The sequence below is a fragment of the Brassica rapa genome, chromosome A03 (assembly GCF_000309985.2).
Source record: "Brassica rapa cultivar Chiifu-401-42 chromosome A03, CAAS_Brap_v3.01, whole genome shotgun sequence".
In the NCBI taxonomy this organism is placed as follows: Eukaryota; Viridiplantae; Streptophyta; class Magnoliopsida; order Brassicales; family Brassicaceae; genus Brassica; species Brassica rapa.
The window spans coordinates 14,751,971-14,771,822 of record NC_024797.2 but is presented as its reverse complement, the minus strand read 5'-3'; the positions used below and the strand labels follow the sequence as shown (position 1 = coordinate 14,771,822).

The 19,852-nt window shown below is 34.2% G+C and overlaps 4 protein-coding genes across 4 annotated transcripts; 1 reads left to right on the top strand and 3 right to left on the bottom strand.

The window, feature by feature from the left end:
• Nucleotides 1-229: 229 nt before the first annotated feature.
• LOC103858789 lies at nucleotides 230-2,978 on the bottom strand. The gene is made up of 11 exons (XM_009136212.3): nucleotides 2,749-2,978; nucleotides 2,490-2,662; nucleotides 2,136-2,409; nucleotides 1,972-2,062; nucleotides 1,670-1,794; nucleotides 1,515-1,596; nucleotides 1,327-1,444; nucleotides 1,079-1,242; nucleotides 885-999; nucleotides 649-795; nucleotides 230-574 (listed from the first exon to the last, which is right to left on the bottom strand). Exons 1-11 carry the CDS (start codon nucleotides 2,756-2,758, stop codon nucleotides 422-424), a joined length of 1,452 nt encoding a protein of 483 aa, XP_009134460.2. The 5' UTR covers nucleotides 2,759-2,978; the 3' UTR covers nucleotides 230-421.
• Nucleotides 2,979-3,610: 632 nt separating this feature from the next.
• On the bottom strand, nucleotides 3,611-6,466 carry LOC103858788 (probable glycerol-3-phosphate acyltransferase 3). Its single transcript, XM_009136211.3, has 2 exons — nucleotides 5,121-6,466; nucleotides 3,611-4,640 (listed from the first exon to the last, which is right to left on the bottom strand). Exons 1-2 carry the CDS (start codon nucleotides 5,868-5,870, stop codon nucleotides 3,759-3,761), a joined length of 1,632 nt encoding a protein of 543 aa, XP_009134459.2. The 5' UTR covers nucleotides 5,871-6,466; the 3' UTR covers nucleotides 3,611-3,758.
• An 8,175-nt stretch (nucleotides 6,467-14,641) lies between these two features.
• LOC103858787 (pentatricopeptide repeat-containing protein At4g01990, mitochondrial) lies at nucleotides 14,642-17,413 on the bottom strand. Its single transcript, XM_009136210.3, has 2 exons — nucleotides 16,821-17,413; nucleotides 14,642-16,054 (listed from the first exon to the last, which is right to left on the bottom strand). The coding sequence occupies exons 1-2, from the start codon at nucleotides 17,106-17,108 to the stop codon at nucleotides 14,837-14,839; spliced, it is 1,506 nt and encodes a 501-aa protein (XP_009134458.1). The 5' UTR covers nucleotides 17,109-17,413; the 3' UTR covers nucleotides 14,642-14,836.
• Nucleotides 17,414-17,642: 229 nt separating this feature from the next.
• Nucleotides 17,643-19,587, top strand: LOC103858786 (beta-carotene isomerase D27, chloroplastic). The gene is made up of 8 exons (XM_009136209.3): nucleotides 17,643-17,867; nucleotides 17,955-18,026; nucleotides 18,119-18,223; nucleotides 18,300-18,399; nucleotides 18,483-18,574; nucleotides 18,664-18,744; nucleotides 18,898-18,966; nucleotides 19,337-19,587. The coding sequence occupies exons 1-8, from the start codon at nucleotides 17,733-17,735 to the stop codon at nucleotides 19,451-19,453; spliced, it is 771 nt and encodes a 256-aa protein (XP_009134457.1). The 5' UTR covers nucleotides 17,643-17,732; the 3' UTR covers nucleotides 19,454-19,587.
• Nucleotides 19,588-19,852: the final 265 nt, after the last annotated feature.

Sequence of the window (19,852 nt, the reverse complement as noted above, 5' to 3'; positions counted from 1 at the left end):
TACTTTACATGCTTATAGAAATACTTATACCTATAATATTAGTGGTGAAGATTTATTAATTATTTAGTGCAGTAAGTTACCGTAAAAGTGTGCAACCATGTTGTAGCAATCGAGATTAAATATAACTTTGATCAAACTAACGGATTCATGTATCCATACTAAGTCTATTCCGGCTGATTCACCGCCAATTTTCGTTATATTAAATCAATTTTTTAAAGAAACAGTACTCTTTGGTTTATGAATCAAATTTAACCCGTCAAAGATTCATTAATAATCCAGAAAAAAAGAAAATATCCATGGAAAATCAAAACGATAACGACAGAGATCAAAGCTCATAATGAGTAGCATAGCTAGTAGAAGTTTTTTTAAAAAAAAAGACAAATAAGACTGATGACGGGTTTGTAGGAATATGTTTTCCCAATTACTCACGGCCACGCTTGCGTCTCTGCTGAGCGCCTGCATTCCCTGGATTATTGCCTGATGCACGTTCTTCACTAATCTTGACTCCCAAAACAGACGGGCCCGAAGACGAAGATTCCAATCCTGTGTCAACTCCACTGTTCTCAGAGTGTGCCTGAGATACATGAAAGTGATATTTTTTAAAAAGAGTCCAGTCAGTAAATATAATGATAAGTTAAATTAGACAACCTCGCTATCTTCAGAGATGGTGGCAACGGTGAAGGTACGGTGATTGGGAGTGAAGTTGAAAGGTGTTACACGGATCTGAAACACAAACTCCTTCCCTGCTAGCTCTTCAAGACAACTTGGGAGATACTCCTCTCCACCGTTTGAAACCTGCAGCAAGCGGCCAGTTATCGCAAGTTATATTGACCTACATTAAATGCGTTCAGAAACCAAAATGGTTCCAGTGAAGAAGGAGATACCTCATCCAGGGCAAGCACAGCAGCTTCCTGTTTGGTGAGCTTGTTCATCTCCTTATCGAAGACAACAAACGTTGCGCTATCTTTGCCGTCATCAACAGCAAGCTCAACGCGGAACCTTACGTTGAGTAATGGACAGGTAAATGGATATTTACATGAAACCGTTTAACCAAATGTTAAAGACTACACAAAGTTACCTAACAACACCAGTCACGTCAGAAGTTGCACATCTGCTGCAGTCCAATGACGTCCCACGTTTTTCCAATTTTTTGTGGCAACCAGTGCAAGACACAAAGAACCACCCATTTTCCTGAATGACACCAATAATCTGGGCTTTGCAGAGGAAATCAGCTTCTTGGGTCTGCCCAGAAGTAATATTTTAGTCAATTGAAAGTATAGAAAAAAGTCAATATATATATTGGAGTAAACAAAGGCAGACAACAACCTGCTCGTTAGAGTTCGAGATGAATGTGTTGAGATCCCTTATTGACACAAGCTCCTTCTTCTTGACTCCTTCAAGCGTGTCGACACATGTATAATCTTGAGGTTGTGTAGCTCCAATGCTGGATATAGCATGTTGTTATGATTAAAACGTGCTGAGATTTCGCTACTATTTAAGTTTGATTATCTTACCTGCTAACAAACTCTGCTATTTCAGAGATACTGGTGTCAAAGAAGAACCTAGTCCCTTGTGTGGAATTGAGATAGAGATTCCCTGAACAAAGAATAAACTTGTGAGGAAAATATATATAAAACATTATATGGATTACAAAGCAGATGATTATTACCTCCAAAGAGTTTAGGATTAACTGTGGTCACCAACATCACGGACTGTGATTTATCCCCAGCTTTCAAGAGACCTCTAAAAGCTGATGCAGCCTCATCCCATAAAGACATGAACACGGTCACGTTCCTGTTATGAAAACAATAAGGATACGGTTTCAACTACACATATAAACAAAACCAAATAGTTATGATTCCTACCAACAGACTACAAAATTTGAGACTATAACGAAAGTTCAAGTGGACCAACAGACTACACAATTTGAGAATATAACGAAAGTTTAAGTGGAAGTCTAAAACAACGTACGGTTCAATTAATAGGCGGACAACAACCCTGCTTGTGGCTGTTTGGTTCTTGAGATCGGACCCCTGCACAGATTTTATCTCACCAACAACATCTGCGATTCAGAAAATTACTTTAGCAATCAACATTATGATGAAATTCAGATTTGCGCTGAGGAAAAAAAAGACCTGGTAGCTCTAAACTGGTGTTCGCAAGCACTTGAAGCTGTTCGTAACGCCTAACCATAAACTTGTCCATCTTGATCACAGGAGCGTCCGTTTGGACCTCAACAACACGCGTTGAAGGAATGAACCGGATGACGTACTGATGCTCAGTAATCTTATACGTGTGACCCACCCTTGCCACGTCAAAACGGTCCAATCTGACAATAGAACCGGTTTTCAAAGAGGACCGGTAATGGTTGGCCCGATTAGCTGGAATGAAACAATGAATCACCGAGTCCTGTAAGAAATAAAAAAAAATTAATAGTCTTTCATGACAACAATCGGAAAGAAAAAAGTTCGGTCAGAAACAATCCTTACTAATTCATCAAGGAGTAGAATTGTTATCCCCATAAACTCTCCATTCTTGCTGACGTTGCGAGAATCCCAAAAACGGATGAGTCGACCAACAACAGATTGAGCAGATCTTCCAAGACGAAGAGAGTCGAACGTGGGGTTGCCGACGGCAGCGGCGGCGGCAGCGGCGTTAACGACTGGAGTTGCGGATGAAGCCATTATCGTAACGGATTCAGAAACAGGATGAAAAAAAGGGAGGAAAAAGTAGCGAGGAGGGCGATACCTGATTTCATGAAGAACCTATATATAGGATCTTCTGGATGCGTTACAGGTTGACGTTTCGTCGTCAGAGGAACTTAAGACAGCCATAAAGATCGAGTTAGTCCGATAAGATCGAAGAGGAATCGACCATAGGTGAAGGATCTGGAAGACGTCGAGGGATCGGTATTTCTGCTCACCAAAACGCAGGAGCAACCCTTAAGCCCATTCAATAGCTATGAACAAACACAAAGCCCATTTCATTTAGCCCACGCGTTTCAGAAAAACAAAAATAAGGGGGGACCCACAAAGTGCCAACGTGGACACCTTAAGGAGCCTTGAAACTGTCCTATTATAATGTTGATTTATTGTGGAGGGTGTCCTATTCGACTATTATTTGTTCTTTCAAACATTCGTTTTAGGGATTAAGATGGAGCTTTCCCATGGGTTTCTTCGTAATGTTGAACATGACTCGTCCCTTAACGATTTTATCTTTCGATTTTATGTAATATTTTCTACTTCTGCTCTACCGTCGAGCATGGTTCCAGAATCGTCTGTTCTGCCTCAAACTTTGATGCTCATTGAAATTTTATAATATAATTCGTACACAAATAATAAAAAACCAAGTTGTAGTATAGGGCAATAGTTATATATATAAGACGTAAATTTGTCGGTCCTAAATTTAAATTTTGCCAGAAACTAAGTTACTATTTGTTTTGTCAGACGAAAATGAAATCATGTATTAGGTCTCACTAAAAATATGAGATTGGACTATTTGTCGGTACTATTCTCCTTGGAAATTAGTTGAGTCCCGGTCCAGATACTCCATATCATGTTAAACAAAAATATATTATGTAATATATATATATATATATATATATGTTGGATGATATAAAACTATAAAGTTATAGATTCATTGCCATATAAAAAGAGTTACATACATTTACGTAACATTAAAATAATACATATATAAAAAAATTAATGAAACATTGGTTACTTTACACTCAAAAAACACTCATATTCTAAAAAGCAAATTTAATTTTTCTTAACTACGCCATTATTACCAGCCAAGATCAAATATTTGTCTTTTCTAGTGAGATTGGTGCATTCAAAATCCAATGCCTTTCCAATCACGCCCTGAACATGATTAGCTACTTCAAACTTCAACTTTCCATCAGGATCTTGACACGAGACGCCGGAGACAGGGTCTAGAAACTGGACCGTGTAGGTAGGATAAGGATCCATGAGGAAGAAAAGTGGGTCAAACGCCTTCAAGCCACTTGCCGTTGTACCATAGAAGAAGGTCGCAGGTGACGTCACAGCCACGGGAATGATGCGGTCACTAATCTCGGTGAACAAAGGACTAAACCTTAGCAAGTGAGGTTCTCTACAAGTGGTTCCTTCAGGACAAACTACGAGGTCACCTTCGGACAACAACTTCTTCATGGCTTTGCCGTCGCTGACTCGATCACGGGTCAGCCTGACGGTTTTAATCGGAGCTAGGAGCTCCGATACTCTACTCAAACTATACGTCACGGTTGTGATGTTTTGGGTTTTTAAAGCGAATCCAATATAGAGAGGGTCCAATAAAGTTCTGTGGTTACACGCAAAGAGACAACCTTTGCGTTGACTTGAGTTTAACTTTTGAGATGAAACGTCGTCGATCTCTACGGTAAGTCTGCATCCGGAGAAACCTAGAATTGGAATTGAAAAGGAGTAAGGGATGCAAAGAGAGACGAAGAGTCTAGCTGCTGCGGCTGCGACTGCGAAAGGACCCCACATGAACAAGACAAGTGCGTTCATTAGGGTTGGCTTGATTGCGAGACGACCATCATGAAAAATTAATGGTTTAGGGTATTGGTTTCTTGGTAGGGTTTGCCAGTTTCTTTTGTCGGACTTCTTCACGAAATAAATCTCCTGTTTTAATTAAGACGGAAAAGTCAAGAAATCAGTTGAATATTACATGAAGACAATGAATGACAAGACCTAACAAGATCAGTTTTATGTATTGGCATGAAATTCAAAACCACAAGTTGTATTTCACTGTCATGGCTAATAACTATGTATACAGATAATGTCATCATTTTCAAATTCCTATTTAATGATATTGACCATGGATATGGTTTGGCTGCTTTTATTTTTACTATATATTTCGCACTTGCAATTAATAGAAAGATAATCTAAGGTGTCTCTCACCGTCACCACTTTAACTATTCATATTCTATGTTGCTTAAAGGAGTATACCAAATTATATCATTCACGTTATATATATTAGATTGATATATATATATATATATATACGTTTAAATGATATTTATAACATTTTCTCAGAAATTTTGAAAGCATGTTAAAAATTATTGGTGAGGAGATGGGTTGAAGATAAATAAAATTGCGTACCTGGCAAAACTGAGAGACAAGATATCGGTGAAGAGATGTGTTGAAGGAAGTGATGCCAATAACATGACCAGTGTTTAATCTCTCTTTACGAACCAACTCATCAAAGTCAAGATCGTGTTTGGTCTTATCCTCCATGATTCCTATGTAATAGCCACCAACGACCTTCATCTCTCTCCCGACAACAACTTCAGTCTCCAAGTAATCTTTCAAAAACCCTTCAATCATAACTTGAGGAAGATCATCGCTCACACCAATTCTCTTCCCTGCTTTCCTCAACACTTTGAACATTTCGAGTCCAACATCTTCGAGAAAGTATTTAGGCAAAACCGCCCTCCCCGCTCGAAGACCATCTTTCTTTATTCCAAAGAAGCTCACGAAGACCATCACTTTAACACCCATCTCGTGGCTCATCAAGCTTATCAATGGATAGAGAATGAAGAGGATAAATGACCTCATTACCCCTCCTGCCTCGAATGCTACGAGCATGAAATAAGGGAAGAGAGAGTCTGATTTGAGAAGAGCTCCTTCTAAGTTGAAGATCAGTGTGTCGCGTGATAGGTCGGATAGGAGGAGAAAAGAAGGGCCTTTTTGGTATTTTGGTTTAGGATTCCGGTATCGTCTGAGAATAAACCGGTTGAAAAGAAACATTAGAGATTGGAAAATTGAAATCTTAACCGACATTTTTGTGTGTTTTTGTAGGAAGTTTTTTTTTCTTTTCTTTCTCGATCTGCTACGTTTAAGCCACTGCATGTTTAGATAACAGTTGAGGGGTATTTATATAGCAAAGATGTGCAACATCACGACGATCTTACCCATAGATGTGTTGAGTATTTACAAAATTGAGCATTGATCGCTAACGTACAGCTTGCATGATTATGCATTAAATGAGATTACCAAGTGAACATGTAAATAGTATAGTTGAAAAAGTATGCGTACGCGTGTTTGGGCAGACAAAAACTATTGTTGAAAAGAGGATGAGTCAAAGCTTTTCATTATTTTAAAAAGAAATAACACGAGTCAAAGTTTGTGTGTAATAGGAGATTAGCGCACATTACAGGTCTTGTTCCACTTGTGTGTATACAAATGTTATCTTCATTTTTTAAAACAAAACCAAACTGAAACGACATGGTACATATAGTATATCCAGAGCCGGCTCAATGGTATTATGGACCTTGGGACAATTGTTTTTTTAATTTCCAAATTATTATTTAAAAAAAAAATCTGATAGATATATGTTTTTTTTTTAAATACTAAAAATATTTTTTTTTAAATAAATTTATGGAAATAAAAAATATTTTCTTATAAAAAATTTTGGACCTCTTTTTTAATTTTAATATAAAAATATATGTATTTTTTTTTAAAAAAAAACGGACACTTATCTATTAAAAAATAAGGGAACAACAGATTGGGCCCAAAACGATCGTACCACAGCCCCTTATCTAAGCCGGCCCTGAGTATATCATACTATAATATATGAACTGTTACAGTTACCAAACAATAAAATATTGATGGAGATCCATTTATTATTGCGTATTATTCTCTTGGAATGGTTATTTCTTATTTTAATTACGAACTACTATTGTATTTCCAAGTTGGAATGTTTCATTAAATTGTTTCAAAGTCCAAGAACACTAAACTAAAACTAATGATGGAGAAATCATACGACTAGTAGAATAGATATTGATTGATGCGTCATGACAAGTTGATCATTTGTATTTTGTTTTCTGTTATCGGCTGTTTTGGAGAAAGAAAACTAAGGCTCCGAATGGTGACTGCGGTTTGAGCGGTGCGGGACAAGCGGTTCAACTGTGGTGCAGTTTTAAAGTTATAAAAATGTATAGATATATAGTATATGTAGAGCTTTTTGTTACTGTTAACTGCGGGGTGGGGCGGGACGATGGTCACCATTCGAAGCCTAAGAAGAACACCCTTATTGACAAAGGTTTTCGAGGAAATATCTAAACTAAAAAAGTATTAATGTTTTTAATAAAATTAATTAACTTTTATTAAAAAACTCAAGCCATTTATATAAAAAATATATAACATATGAGTTTCTCACAAATATTTTATAATTTCTCATTTGAGAAAATTTATTAATTTTTTTTTTCATGTCTTCTATTTTAAATATTGTAATTTTAAAATTTGTTAAGAGAGTCCACAATACTGCTAAGGTTCATTTAAATACTAAGTAGATCAATCAAATAGAAAAAAAAACTGTTGTTGACAAAAAACCTGCCCTACAAAAATTAGCATATCTGAAAAGTTAAATGTTGATCCAAAAATTATTGTTAATCAAACAAATGCGGTCCAAAATTCAAGATCCAATTACCATTGCGCAATTTGTTACAAATCTATACATTGCACTTCCCAAGCTAATTCCAATTTAAAAAGGGACAACATTATCATATACGTTTCTAATATTGGATGAAAATGGCAATCTTTTGACTTTGAGCACAAACTCTATTCTATGGGGGAGACAATAGAAATATTAAAATTAACAGTTAAAACGCATTGAATGCTGCTGAGTTGCCGACCACGTTTATAGGGTGTGTGGTGTGTGCGTGGGATTTTACAAAGTCAAATAGAAGTAGGGCGAAGCTTCTGGGCTAGAGGCTGATTCTGCGACTAAGAGTGGGATTGGTTGAAACCAAGGTTCGAAAAATAGGGTATGTGGCGTGTGCGTGGGATTTTACAAAGTCAAATAGAAGTACGGCGAAGCTTCTGGGCTAGAGGCTGATTCTGCGACTATGAGTGGGGATTGGTTGAAACCAAGGTTCGAAAAATTGTTAGGCGTTAGTCGGAAGGTCGGGTCAGGAGTTAATGCCTAGCAAAAATATCGGATTCAGCAGAAATTACGTGAGACAAAAATTTTAGATTGTTTAATATGTTGTAACATATGTTAATTTTAATTATTAATAATATTAATACATTTTCATGATTAAAAGTGTATAAAACACACAATAGAAAATATAAGCTAAATACAATATAATTTCCATCAAAATTATGAATATAAATTGCACTAGTTATCAAATTTAGATCAAATAAATTGATAAAATGATATTAAAATATAAAAAAATTAAAAATTAAAAATGGATTAGGGCGGCCTAGGCGTATTAAAATTGGACATTCGATTTTTTAGACCGAATTGACCTAAATTAGACGGATGAGTGGTGCCTAGCGCCTAGACGGCTATGTGCCTGGTTTTTAGAACAAATGTTGAAACTACAGTGTCGGAGAGAAAATCTCATATTTGAAATATGTAAGCGATTTGAGTAATATATAAAGGACTTGCGCCACTTTACTTACCGCCAATTGGTTTTAAGTTGAAAGCCCATGAAACTTATCATAGTGTCAGAGCGGGCCTACACCCTAACCCATTAATTCGGTCTAAAAAATGGTCTGATCATCCCATTAGCTGATGGTCCATAGAAGGTTCAGTTCCGCCGAGATTGCTAGAAAATAAAGCATTGTTTCGGAGGGGTATGATGGATTCTTCGAGACTAATGGTTATACGAACTATTATTTCAAGGGAGAGTGTTGGAGAGAAGATCTCATATTGGAAATATATAATATATAAGAGACTTGAGTAATATATAAATGACTTGCACCACTCCATTTAACGCCAATTGATTTTAAGTTGGAAGCCTATGAAACTTATCATATAGCTTTAGACTAATTCTCGTAGAATGTAGACTCTAGTTTTTTTAGTTTGCAAGATTTGGTATGAAACAATGATTCGTAAAATTAGTTGCATGCATAAAGATCAATTATATTTAAAAAGATTAATATTAGTTGAAAAGAAAACTGGGATGTCAGTCTAGAGAAGCCGAAAGCAGAGTGAGATTGGTTCTATCTTGTGGCTGTAAAGAATTTTTGGCTCCTGTATAAAGACTAACATAGATATAATCATATAAATCATCAGTCTTTTTTTTCTGCGTATCCACGGCATGAATTATTCAATATTTTAACTTGGAACATATATATGCAATATGCTTCAAATGCTGTTAGAGTTACCAACATTGATTTAACAATTCTTTCGCTACCCTACTCACTTCGACTCTCATGGTCTTACCTAGGTCTTTTCACTTTTCTTGTTAATTAGTGCCACCAATATAAATCTGCTTTTTCATTAACTAACTTTAATCAATACATTATCACCAAAAACACAAAAGAAAATATATAAAAGGAAGAAAGTCCAAAAGATAGCCGCTGATTTTTTCTAGGGATCCAAGATATAAGAGCCAAGAATTATGTTTATTACTCCCTCCGTTTTTTATTATAAGTCGTTTTAGAAAAATTTTTTTGTGCCAAAGTATATGTCGTTTTCGGTTTTCTATGTAAAATTTATTAATAATTAATGTTGTATGACCAATGGTAATATATCTTATATTTTTCTATTGGTTGAATTGTGGTTAGGTAAATAATTAATGATGTTTTTGTTTAGAAAATATAAGAAATTAATGGTTTTCTTAATCTACGTGCATAGCTGTAAAACGACTTATATTAAAAAACGGAGGGAGTAATATTTATAATGTATATAGATATATATTTTTTTTAGTTTTATGATATTTTATAATTTTGGGGGGAAATGTTATTGTTTTTGCATGAAATAATTTACTTTTTTTTATTGGTTTGTCTTGTTAATTGTGTATTTTATGACAAATTTAAAGTCAGATTGGGGTTAGGACTGTTGAGACTTTGTGGGATTAAACTGTTTTTAAAGTATGTTACTAGATTTTGATCCGCGCTTGGAAAGCGCGGGTTTGTTTTCGAAATTAAATATAATTTTTTGATGAATTTCTATATAAGAGTATAAGTTTAAGTATATTTATTCGAAATCTCAAATCGAATTGTATCAAACTGAAAAAAAGAACCAAGCAGATCATATATCTTTAGAACCCAAAATTAAAATCAAACGAAAAACTGAATGGATACCGGAATATTTAAAGTACAAATTATACATTCACAAATATTAATAATGATAACTAATAGTGCATCAATACCATTTAAATGGTGCGAAAAAATTTCTTTTTTTAAATTATTGAACTCTTTTTAGTGGAGTACATATGTGATTTATAAACGAATTAAGATATAAGAAATATTTTTATATCCGATTTAAATCTGTGATCGAACTGGTAAATATAGTGGTCGTATATAATCCGGACTGGTTTATGTTTTTCATGTAGCATTCTGTCAGATTATTTACAAACTCATATGTTTCCACAAAATTTGTATTCAATGAAAACTTATTAATTAAAATCCAATAAAACCAAAAAATTTGTCATTAATCCGTGGACCGACACCGATTAACCCGGTAAAACCATAATTTTAATACCTTTTAAAGATTTCATATACTTTACAATACTACAAAAAAATTGAATAAATTTTTTATTTGTCATATAAATAAATTTATTGTATTTATGTTATGCATTTTAATTTATAATTTTTGTATTGATCAATACTATTACAATTTAAATGTATATTGTTTATTTATTTTGTTTAGAAGCATACAATGGGTTTACACCTATTAATAAAATTAAAATTAAGATTGATACAATGAGAAATTTTTAATAGATCATGAATGCAAAGAATTAAATTAATTAATGGGTATGTATAGTCTTTATCCCAAAACCCAAAATACCAAATTTTCATCAATGAGAATTAATTTGTTTTGTAATTTTAAGAACATTTTGTAAAATAGTCATTTTCATTAAAAGAAGAAAAATAATATTATAGGTATTATTTGTTAGTGTTTCAAAAGGTATTATTTGTTAACTTATATTTTTGTAGTTGTTAGTATATTTAAGAGTCATTAAATTTGGTAATCATAGTTGGATTAAATATGATTGATCTTGTTTAATATAGTATTCTCGTATAGTTTAAAAAGTCGCTACGTATTCTTTTGATTTCTTCATCACAATAATCGTGATCCCACTATATTAGGGTTTTATTTTTTTATGGTAACAGAAAAAATAAATATGCATAGTTAGTTATTAATCGCATATAGTTAGAATAATTAATTGTATAACTAAAAATATAATAACTTGTTATAGATAGGTCCAACAACCTTATATATAGGAGAAGACCAAAATATAATAAAATGAAAAGGTCCAAACAACTTTTATAGGTAGATTTTTCAAGAATGATTACCTTTTAATAGAATAGACTAGATTTTGACCCGTGCAACTGCACGGGTGTTTGTTTTCACTTTTCTATACATAAATTATTGTTTTAGAACATAAGTGGTATATATTTTTAATGTAAATCATATACTTAAATATTTATATAACTATTTCAAATACAATAATTTTATAATTTACATGTTATAATTAATTAATTGTTTAAACCTTATGTATTTGCCACTTCTTATTATATATTTATCTTATTGTATTTGCATTTAGTTATTAAGCAAATTAATATATTCATGAGAAAATATATTTAAAAAATATTTTGTATTTAATTTATGCTAAATTCTGACACGTATTTTAAAACTGGATTTCTTTTTTACCAATATTTTTATGCTTATTCATTTTAGATAATTTATTATTGTATCTATAAAAGTGTAAGATATGTTAATTTTTATACATGTATTATATAGTTTGTTAATTTTAAGTCGTTCTATCATCATATTATATTTTAAATAAATTGTTTATATTTATGAAAATAAAATTTATAAATTTATCAATTGAATATAAATTTATCATATTTATTTTAGTCTAATAATTATATTTTAACATGATCATGACTATAAAAGTAGATAAAATAGGATATAATTTATTTATTTTTATTTCTAAACGATAACTTAAAATACATTAAGTTATTGTTTAAATATTACACAGATTTATTAGAATTTTTAAAATATAATATATAAATATATATTATATTTAAAATGAAAATATATTATGATTAAAGTAGTTACAAATATTTTATATTATTAACTTTAAAGAAATACATGTTAATTTTTATACATGTATTATATAGTTTGATAATGTTAACCCATCTTACCAACATATTAGATTTTATTTTTGAACATAAATATTTTATAATTACGAAAGTAAAATATATAAATATATAAATTTAATACAATTTTATTATATTTAGCTCAATATAATAATTTTAATTTAATATAATTGATTATGATTATATAATAACTAAAATATTATAGATTTTTTTTATTTTTCATTTTATATAACTGAATATATTAATGTATAATAATATTTTAAACTAATTTCGAAATTAGTGAAAATATTTAAGTATAATTTCAAAAATGAAGATCTTGTAAAAATCTTTTTAAACAGATTTGTTAGAATTTTAAAATAAATATATTTATATTTAAAATGAAAAGATATCAAAAGATACTATGATTAAAATATTTTAAAAATTATATTTATTATTAGTCTGAATTAAAATATAGTATGAATTTCTATGAATAGGTCCATTAGGTCCATTTTTAAAAAAATCACACATGAATCAAGGTTGTGACTTCTGTTTTAATATATAAGATTTACCAATCAAGTTTTTTTTAATTTTAATGGTTGTTTTCAAAGCCATTTTCTTTTCTTTCTTTTTTCATTGATATGTCTAAAGCCTCATTTGCATGGATTTAAGAATAAAATTATATTTTAACGAATAAAGAGTTGACTAAAAAAGCCTTTCATCGAGTTGTTGACGTTAGGGTGAGCGTACAAACTAATGAGGAAATGATACGAATCACGCTTGTGTGGATTCATCTTCTCCTCTAAAGACTTCAACGCTGCTTCTGCTTTACTGTAAAGACTAGCTTTAGCGTAGATCGATGCTAGATTAGCAAATGTATCCCATGAGGAATCTCCTTTCATCTCCTGTACAACTTTCTCAACACCTTCTAAGTCATTTAAACTTCCACAGCTTTGTATTCACATGGAGTAAGTGATAGCACAAGGGTTTTGTATGCTTCTGCACAAGTGATCAGCCATCTCATCAATTTATAAATATCTGAATAAGGCTTAAATCCCTAACTCCAAAAACTCAAAATCCAAATAAACTCAAACCAAATCCAAAAGGATACCCGAACACTCTGGGCATATCCAATGAAACATTGGTTTTGACCCCAATTTTTTTGGAGATTATAAGAGACATAGATCTCTAAGTTATGATCTTCTTTTTTATCAAAGTTCTTAGTAAATGTTTGTAGTCTCCAAAATCTGAGATGGCCATTTGTCTACTGCACAAATTTCTCATACATCACTCTCTCCCCTCTGTTTTTTTTTTCGTCGTCTCTTGATCATTCTCGTATACATGTTGTTCTCTTTTGATGGCTTTGATACTAAATGTGAAAAAAACTTTAACTGAAGTGATATTCTAATGATTTTGCAATTGAGGCTTCTAAATATCCGTACAAATGACGAAAGAAGATAATAGAGAAATAGCTGAAAAATCAGAACAAACTCAACGACTAGCTGAAAAATCAGAACAAACTCAACGACTCTACTCGATTCCGTAAGACTTGACTGCAGAAGCAGAACAGTTATTCAAACTAATTTAAACACAAACAACAACATGATCGTATCAACCACCACCAGCATGGGCTCGACAACCACGTCCGCCAAGACCAGCTGCAACTTCACCCCCGATATCACCACTATCACCATCGAATGCTTGTCCCAAAACTTGAACAGACATCAATAACACAATCACACATACCACTACCCAACCCAATCTCAGAAACTTCCCCATATACCCGTTGCCTTTCTAGCTATTTTTATACAAGCAAGCCCACTCAGATCAAGAGGACAAGAGGGATTCTGAAACAACACAAGCTCGATCAGTTCCAGCTTTTTAATTACAGACATTGGCGAACCCCTACTTATATCCCAAAACTCCATCAACAAAAACACATGCACGCGTCCTCTAATTAACTAGAGGTTCATGAAAAAAAATGGGAACCCACTCAAAAGAATCTTAAATCTCGAAAACGCGTCAAGATCCATTGGTCGGACATAGATAAGTCTTGTGCATGTAATTAAGCACTAACATATTATATATTTAACGCTGATAATGATGACATCTTATAACTTATAAGAAAAGCTCAAGCACTCTTTTGCTCTATTCGTGTAACAGTTGTTTTACTACGTGCGTTTGAAATATTATACGTGCCTCCTTTCGCGTCTCGCCAATAGCACTTCCATAAACTACTATTAAGTATTATATAATTACAACGTGTTGTACACAATGTTTCACATTTTCGAATATTTCATATGAATATTTTGCGTCATTCTCATATCACCGTTTCTTATAAAAAAAGTATTTTGAAACGGATTTCATCATACTAAAAAAAACTATGTTACATTTTCTATCATACTGAAGAATTTCTCTATAATATAAGCCACAATAATTTGTTCTAACTGTCGTTGCAAGATTGAGACATATTTGGTCTTGCAAACAAAATCGTCTCAAAATCTTTAGCTAGTTTCTCTCAAAATTCGATTGTTTTGGCTTACTAAGGAATACTGCGTACTGCAATATATATTTACAACAACTTAAAGTTCAAACACGAACAGATTCATTTCCTAACTACAAGATACGCGACAGCGGCGACACAAACGTTTATGTTGAATAGCTAAATCTTGAAACTCCAGAAGTACTGAAACAGAATAGCTCGTTTTATAAACGTAATGTAAAACGTTTACTAGTTGATTAATCAGTAGAGAGAGTCATGCTTATTTTTTTTAAATGAATCAAGTGCAAATCTTGCTAAGCAAACCTTCCATCTCATCGTCTATTTCGATCCCTTCTTCCTCCAACCTCTTTTGCATACCGTTACAAGTTCTCTCTGCAGCTACGTAAGTCTTTAAAAGAGGAGTATAACTTTCAGAACCTAAAGGACTCCACTTCACCAATGTTTTGCACAACTCTTCCGCTCCGTCAACGTCTTTGGACTTCTCAAAGTGGAGAAAGAATAAACTGACCAGCTCCGAGCTCCAACTCCAGTTCTTGTCTTGATCCAAAACAGCCGCTTCCAAATGCTTCAAAGCCAAACCCGCCTGATCATTCTTCAACAAGTACACCATCAAAAGCTGCCTCGCCTTCGAAAGCTGACCTTTACACTTCTTCACAGCACCGTCGAAAACAGCCTCAGCTTCTTCGTACATGTTCTCTTTCAAGTAGCTGCTAATCATCACATTAGCCACCCTCATATCGTAAGTATAGCAAGTTGACTCCCACTCTTTAAACACCTTCTTGATCCCATCAAAGTCATTGAGTCTACTCAGCGCTTGGACCATCGCAAGAGAGCTCGAGTTGTTGACTTTAGGGTGACCCTTCTTTAGCAACTCCCAAACTCGATACACCTCGGAAGGATTAGAGATTCCAGCGTACAAACTAATGAGGAAATGATACGAATCACGCTTGTGTGGATTCATCTTCTCCTCCAAAGACTTCAACGCTGCTTCTGCTTTACTGAACAGACCAGCTTTAGCGTAGATCGATGCTAAATTAGCAAATGTATCCCACGAGGAATCATCTTTCATCTCCTCTACAACTTTCTCAACACCGTCCAAGTCGTTTAAGCTTCCACAGCTTTGTATCCACATGGAGTAAGTGATGGCACAAGGGGGAATATTCTTCTCCTTCATTGCAAGAACAAGTGCTGGTACTTTGTCGTATTGACCTAGCCGCAAGTACATGGCCATGAGGTTATTAAAGGGTAAAGAGTTGGTCACGAGATTGAGATCAACCATTTCGTTAAAATGTGACTTTGCTTTGTCTTCATCGCGTTCCACGCAGTAGCAGTTCAAGAGGGCGCCGTAGCTCGAACGGTTCTTGGAAGAAGGGTCTAGAGTGTTGAAGTAGGTTTCAGCTGCCTCTAAGCCTTTGGTCTTTGCGATAAGATCTAAACGAATCGCGTGGTCGCTTCCAGTGAATGCAATTTCCTTTTTCTCCATCCACTCAAAGACCTGGACAAAACAGGATGGTGTGGTAAGTGATTAAGATTTTGAAAGATAAAACCAAACATGAGAAACAGAACAAGATAAACTCCATTTCATCTGATACTCCTGCCCGTAAACCATAACTAAGAAACAGTGTACAGAAAGAATTGAAAAAACTCAAACGCCATACATAGAGAGAGGCCTGTGGTTTCAGTTAAACTGGTTTGTGCATTTCGGTTTAGATTCGTTTGTCCAAAATTTCACAGAAAAAATATGTTCGGTTCGGTTATTGGTTGTTTTGGTTTCACAAATTTGCTGAATTTTTTCCGGTTAAAACTCGGATAATTTCGATCAAATTCAGTTATTTCGGTTTTCACAAATTTTGCTAAATTTAACCGTTTTTTTATTTCAATTATATTTTGGTTTAAACTAGTTAAAACTCGCATAATCTCAGATCAAATTCGGTTATTATGGCTAGTTTGATTCTGTTTTTTTAGTTAGTATGATTAGTTTGGTTTGGAAATTGGTTATTTTTTGAAATCCAACTACCAAACCAAACCTATTTAAGCCACATAATTTTTTAATAAGCTTGCTGAACCGAATTCATAACCGGATCTGAACCTAAAACCGGAAATTTGAGCTCGGTTCACATTCAACTTGAGAAACCCCTCAAAGCTTTGAAAAACAGTAAACCTCTAAAATGTTGCCTTGAATCCACAACCAATCTCCTTTGTACACAAATCAAATGACCACACCACTGATTTAAATTCAAGTGAATCAGTAAATTACGAACCTCGAGAGCACGTTGAGGCAGACGATTCTTGCGGAGATCCTTGGCGTAGCGAACAAAGTCGTGTTTTACGATAGGGATACCTTCCATGGCGAACTTATTCAGCGTTTCTTCCATTTTGCCTCCCTTCGAGCCAAGGTTTGAGAGTTTCTTGTAAACCGAGCGCTGCTTCTTCGCCGTCTTCCGTGTAGAAGAAGCAGCAGCAGTCTCCCCGACAATCGCCGCAGGAGCGGCAGCGAGGGTTGTACAGAACCTCCTCGCGAGGCGTGAAGCGGAATACATCGCCATCATCAGATTACGGGTGTCGTCGGAATCTAGGAAGAACGGCTGTGTGTGTGTGTGTGTTTTTTTTTTGCAAGGGTTTTAGAAGTAGTAAAGAAACAAATAAGACATCGTGTCGTTTATTTTAAAGTAAAAACGACATGTTGCTTATTGTTGTAGCTACGCTGGGATTTTGACCGAACCGGCTGAACCGAAACTTTCGGTTTTCAATTCATATTCGGCTATAAATTTGGTTTACTTGTTCAACTCGGTAGACTTAAAAAATGTGGTTATTGGTTGGGTTAAGGTTCAGTAGTCTTATTTTTATTTTTTTATTTTTTTAAACCAACTATACAAATTCTAAATAAATTTAGAACCAAACCAACCAAAAGAACTGAACTAAGCTCGGATAAACCAATTTAACTGAAAAATCTGAATCTTTTGAAATTGAAAAACTTTTTTTTTTTAAATCGATATAATATTTATTAACTAAACTAACCAAAAATTCAAATTCAATTTACTTCGGTTCAATTCAACATAATTTTGTACTAATCAAACTAACCGTTCGAACCGAACCGCATGTGAAGTTGTAGCCGTCTTTTGGTAATAACTACCGTCTGTCTAGCTACTGGAGCAAACATCTGAGGCCCAGAAATGACTATCCTTCTTCTCCATGTCCCTCCTCCGACAACGACCATCCTCCTCTCCTACTCATCTTCTCCACGCTCCACCACACGAACTCTCAAGCTCACGCGGCGCCTTCGTTGCCGCGTCTCTAATTCCTCAGAGGTGGTTCCGATTCCGAATATATCTCTCTGTATACATACATACATACATACATACTTGTGTTATTCAGAATCCTTGTATGATTCTCAGGTTAAATCGGAGTACAGGCCAGGAGTTCTTGACGATTTCTTCATGCAATCGTTCCGGAACAAACTGGTGGAGGTGAGTTTTGCGAAAATTGGGTGGCTGCTCATGACATTTGATTAGACTAATGTTTTACTTCTTGTTCATGTTTCAAGTAATGTGAATAACAGGAAGTCGGGTCGGATTCAGACAAACCTGGTTACGTTGGTCTTATTGAGTTGGTGAAGCTTCTCTTGTTGAAAAGTCGCACTAGGTCCGAGACCAATGACGCAGCGGTATACTTTCTTTGTTTTTTTGTTTTTTTTTGGTTTCTTGTGGAAGCTTCTTCATGTTCTTTTTTGGTGGGTACAGGTGAGGATACTGAAGTCGTTGTTTCCTCCGCTCATTTTAGAGCTTTACAAGCTTCTCATTGCTCCTTTAGCACAAGGGAAGATAGCTGCTTTGATGGTTGGTGAGTTCTCTGTTTCAATCTTCAGTGAAGACCTTTTGCGTCCAGCGAGCTAAATGTTCTTTTTTATTTTGCCCATATTGAAGCGAGAGTTACTGTGATTACTTGTCAATGGCTCATGGGACCTTGCAAAGTAAACACCATTGAGCTTCCTAATGGAGAATCTTGGGAGAGTGGGGTAATGAAATGATCCTACTCATGTTTTATTCGTTCTGTTTTTTTGTTTTTTTTCATTCTTTAACAAATAGAAGTTGGAATCCAAAGTAGGTTTTTGTGGAGAAATGTCAGTATCTGGAAGAGAGCAAATGTGTGGGTGTATGCATCAATACTTGTAAACTACCAACTCAGGTATTCTTCTGCATTCCAATTCAACCGAGTTCTGAGTTGGTTTCTGTCTTGAACAAGGCATGAGTTTGAAAGACTTAGTCACGGTTGTTCAAGCTTTTTGGCAATGTTCTTTGTTCAAGCTCAGAAACTTTGGAATTTTGATACTTTTTTCAGACATTCTTTAAAGACTACATGGGAGTTCCTCTGCTGATGGAACCAGACTTCAAAGATTATAGTTGCCAGGTACTTCTTGCTTTTCTTAGTAACCATACATGCCTGACTCCAAAACTATTAGGAATGTTATCTTACACTGGAAAAGATGAGACGCCGTTCTAATCAAATATACATAGCTTCATTAGTAACAACTGGTTAGGAGATTGAACCCGTTAACCATATCAGAGTCCACAAAACATAAACCTGTAGGATCATGGATTAACTAAATATGCTCTTTGACCAGAAAAAAAATTAACTGACCATGCTTATGGTCAACTGGTTTTTATCAAAACTAACATGTTGTGTTCTTAGAATGTTACTTTGTCGAGTTAATAAACCATCTTTGATTCCTCTCTGAGTTGTTGTTTTCGTTCTTGTGTGTATGTGCCAATCATGACAGTTTAAATTTGGGGTAGCTCCGCCGGAGGATGATGGCAGTGTTAATGAGCCGTGTTTTGAGACATGCTCTATTGCCAGCCGCCGGAAATTAAATTCTGGAGAGTGTCCTATGGCGTAAATCTTCATTTTTTTTTATTTGAAATTAATATGTAAATGCACCGACTTTATATTGTTGTGGTATAGATGTCCAACCATCTCGATTTGATCACAGATATTTACGAAATATAAATATCGATTTTAAGTTTGTGCTAATCTATTTTGTAATTGGCTCTAATACACATCACATAATAGTCTAGTTTTGTATTAATGCCATGAAAACAAAATAATATTGCGTTTGAAGCATTTACCGGATCATAAGGTATGCAAGTTCTAAAGAGCTGGTTAGTTGAAAATTAAACTATTGTCAACTAATTGATGATGCCTATAAAGCTACAATTCAACTTTTGTGTGTTTAATTACTTATTTTAATTTAACTTAAAAGAGTTTTAGCGTTAGAGTGGTCAAACATTCTAAGCAT

Excerpts from the sequence above, each read along its gene's own strand:
- LOC103858786 (XM_009136209.3), top strand. The coding sequence starts at position 17,733 with ATGACTATCCTTCTTCTCCATGTCCCTCCTCCGACAACGACCATCCTC. Across the intron at positions 18,027-18,118 it reads TCCGGAACAAACTGGTGGAG|GAAGTCGGGTCGGATTCAGA; the intron begins GTGAGTTTTGCG and ends TGTGAATAACAG. Across the intron at positions 18,745-18,897 it reads CTTGTAAACTACCAACTCAG|ACATTCTTTAAAGACTACAT; the intron begins GTATTCTTCTGC and ends TACTTTTTTCAG.
- LOC103858787 (XM_009136210.3), bottom strand. The coding sequence starts at position 17,108 with ATGATGGCGATGTATTCCGCTTCACGCCTCGCGAGGAGGTTCTGTACA. Across the intron at positions 16,055-16,820 it reads TGCCTCAACGTGCTCTCGAG|GTCTTTGAGTGGATGGAGAA; the intron begins GTTCGTAATTTA and ends TGTTTTGTCCAG.
- LOC103858789 (XM_009136212.3), bottom strand. Across the intron at positions 2,410-2,489 it reads TTCTACTCCTTGATGAATTA|GACTCGGTGATTCATTGTTT; the intron begins GTAAGGATTGTT and ends TATTTCTTACAG. Across the intron at positions 1,000-1,078 it reads GACGTGACTGGTGTTGTTAG|GTTCCGCGTTGAGCTTGCTG; the intron begins GTAACTTTGTGT and ends ACTCAACGTAAG.
- LOC103858788 (XM_009136211.3), bottom strand. The coding sequence starts at position 5,870 with ATGCAGTGGCTTAAACGTAGCAGATCGAGAAAGAAAAGAAAAAAAAAC. Across the intron at positions 4,641-5,120 it reads TTGTCTCTCAGTTTTGCCAG|GAGATTTATTTCGTGAAGAA; the intron begins GTACGCAATTTT and ends TAATTAAAACAG.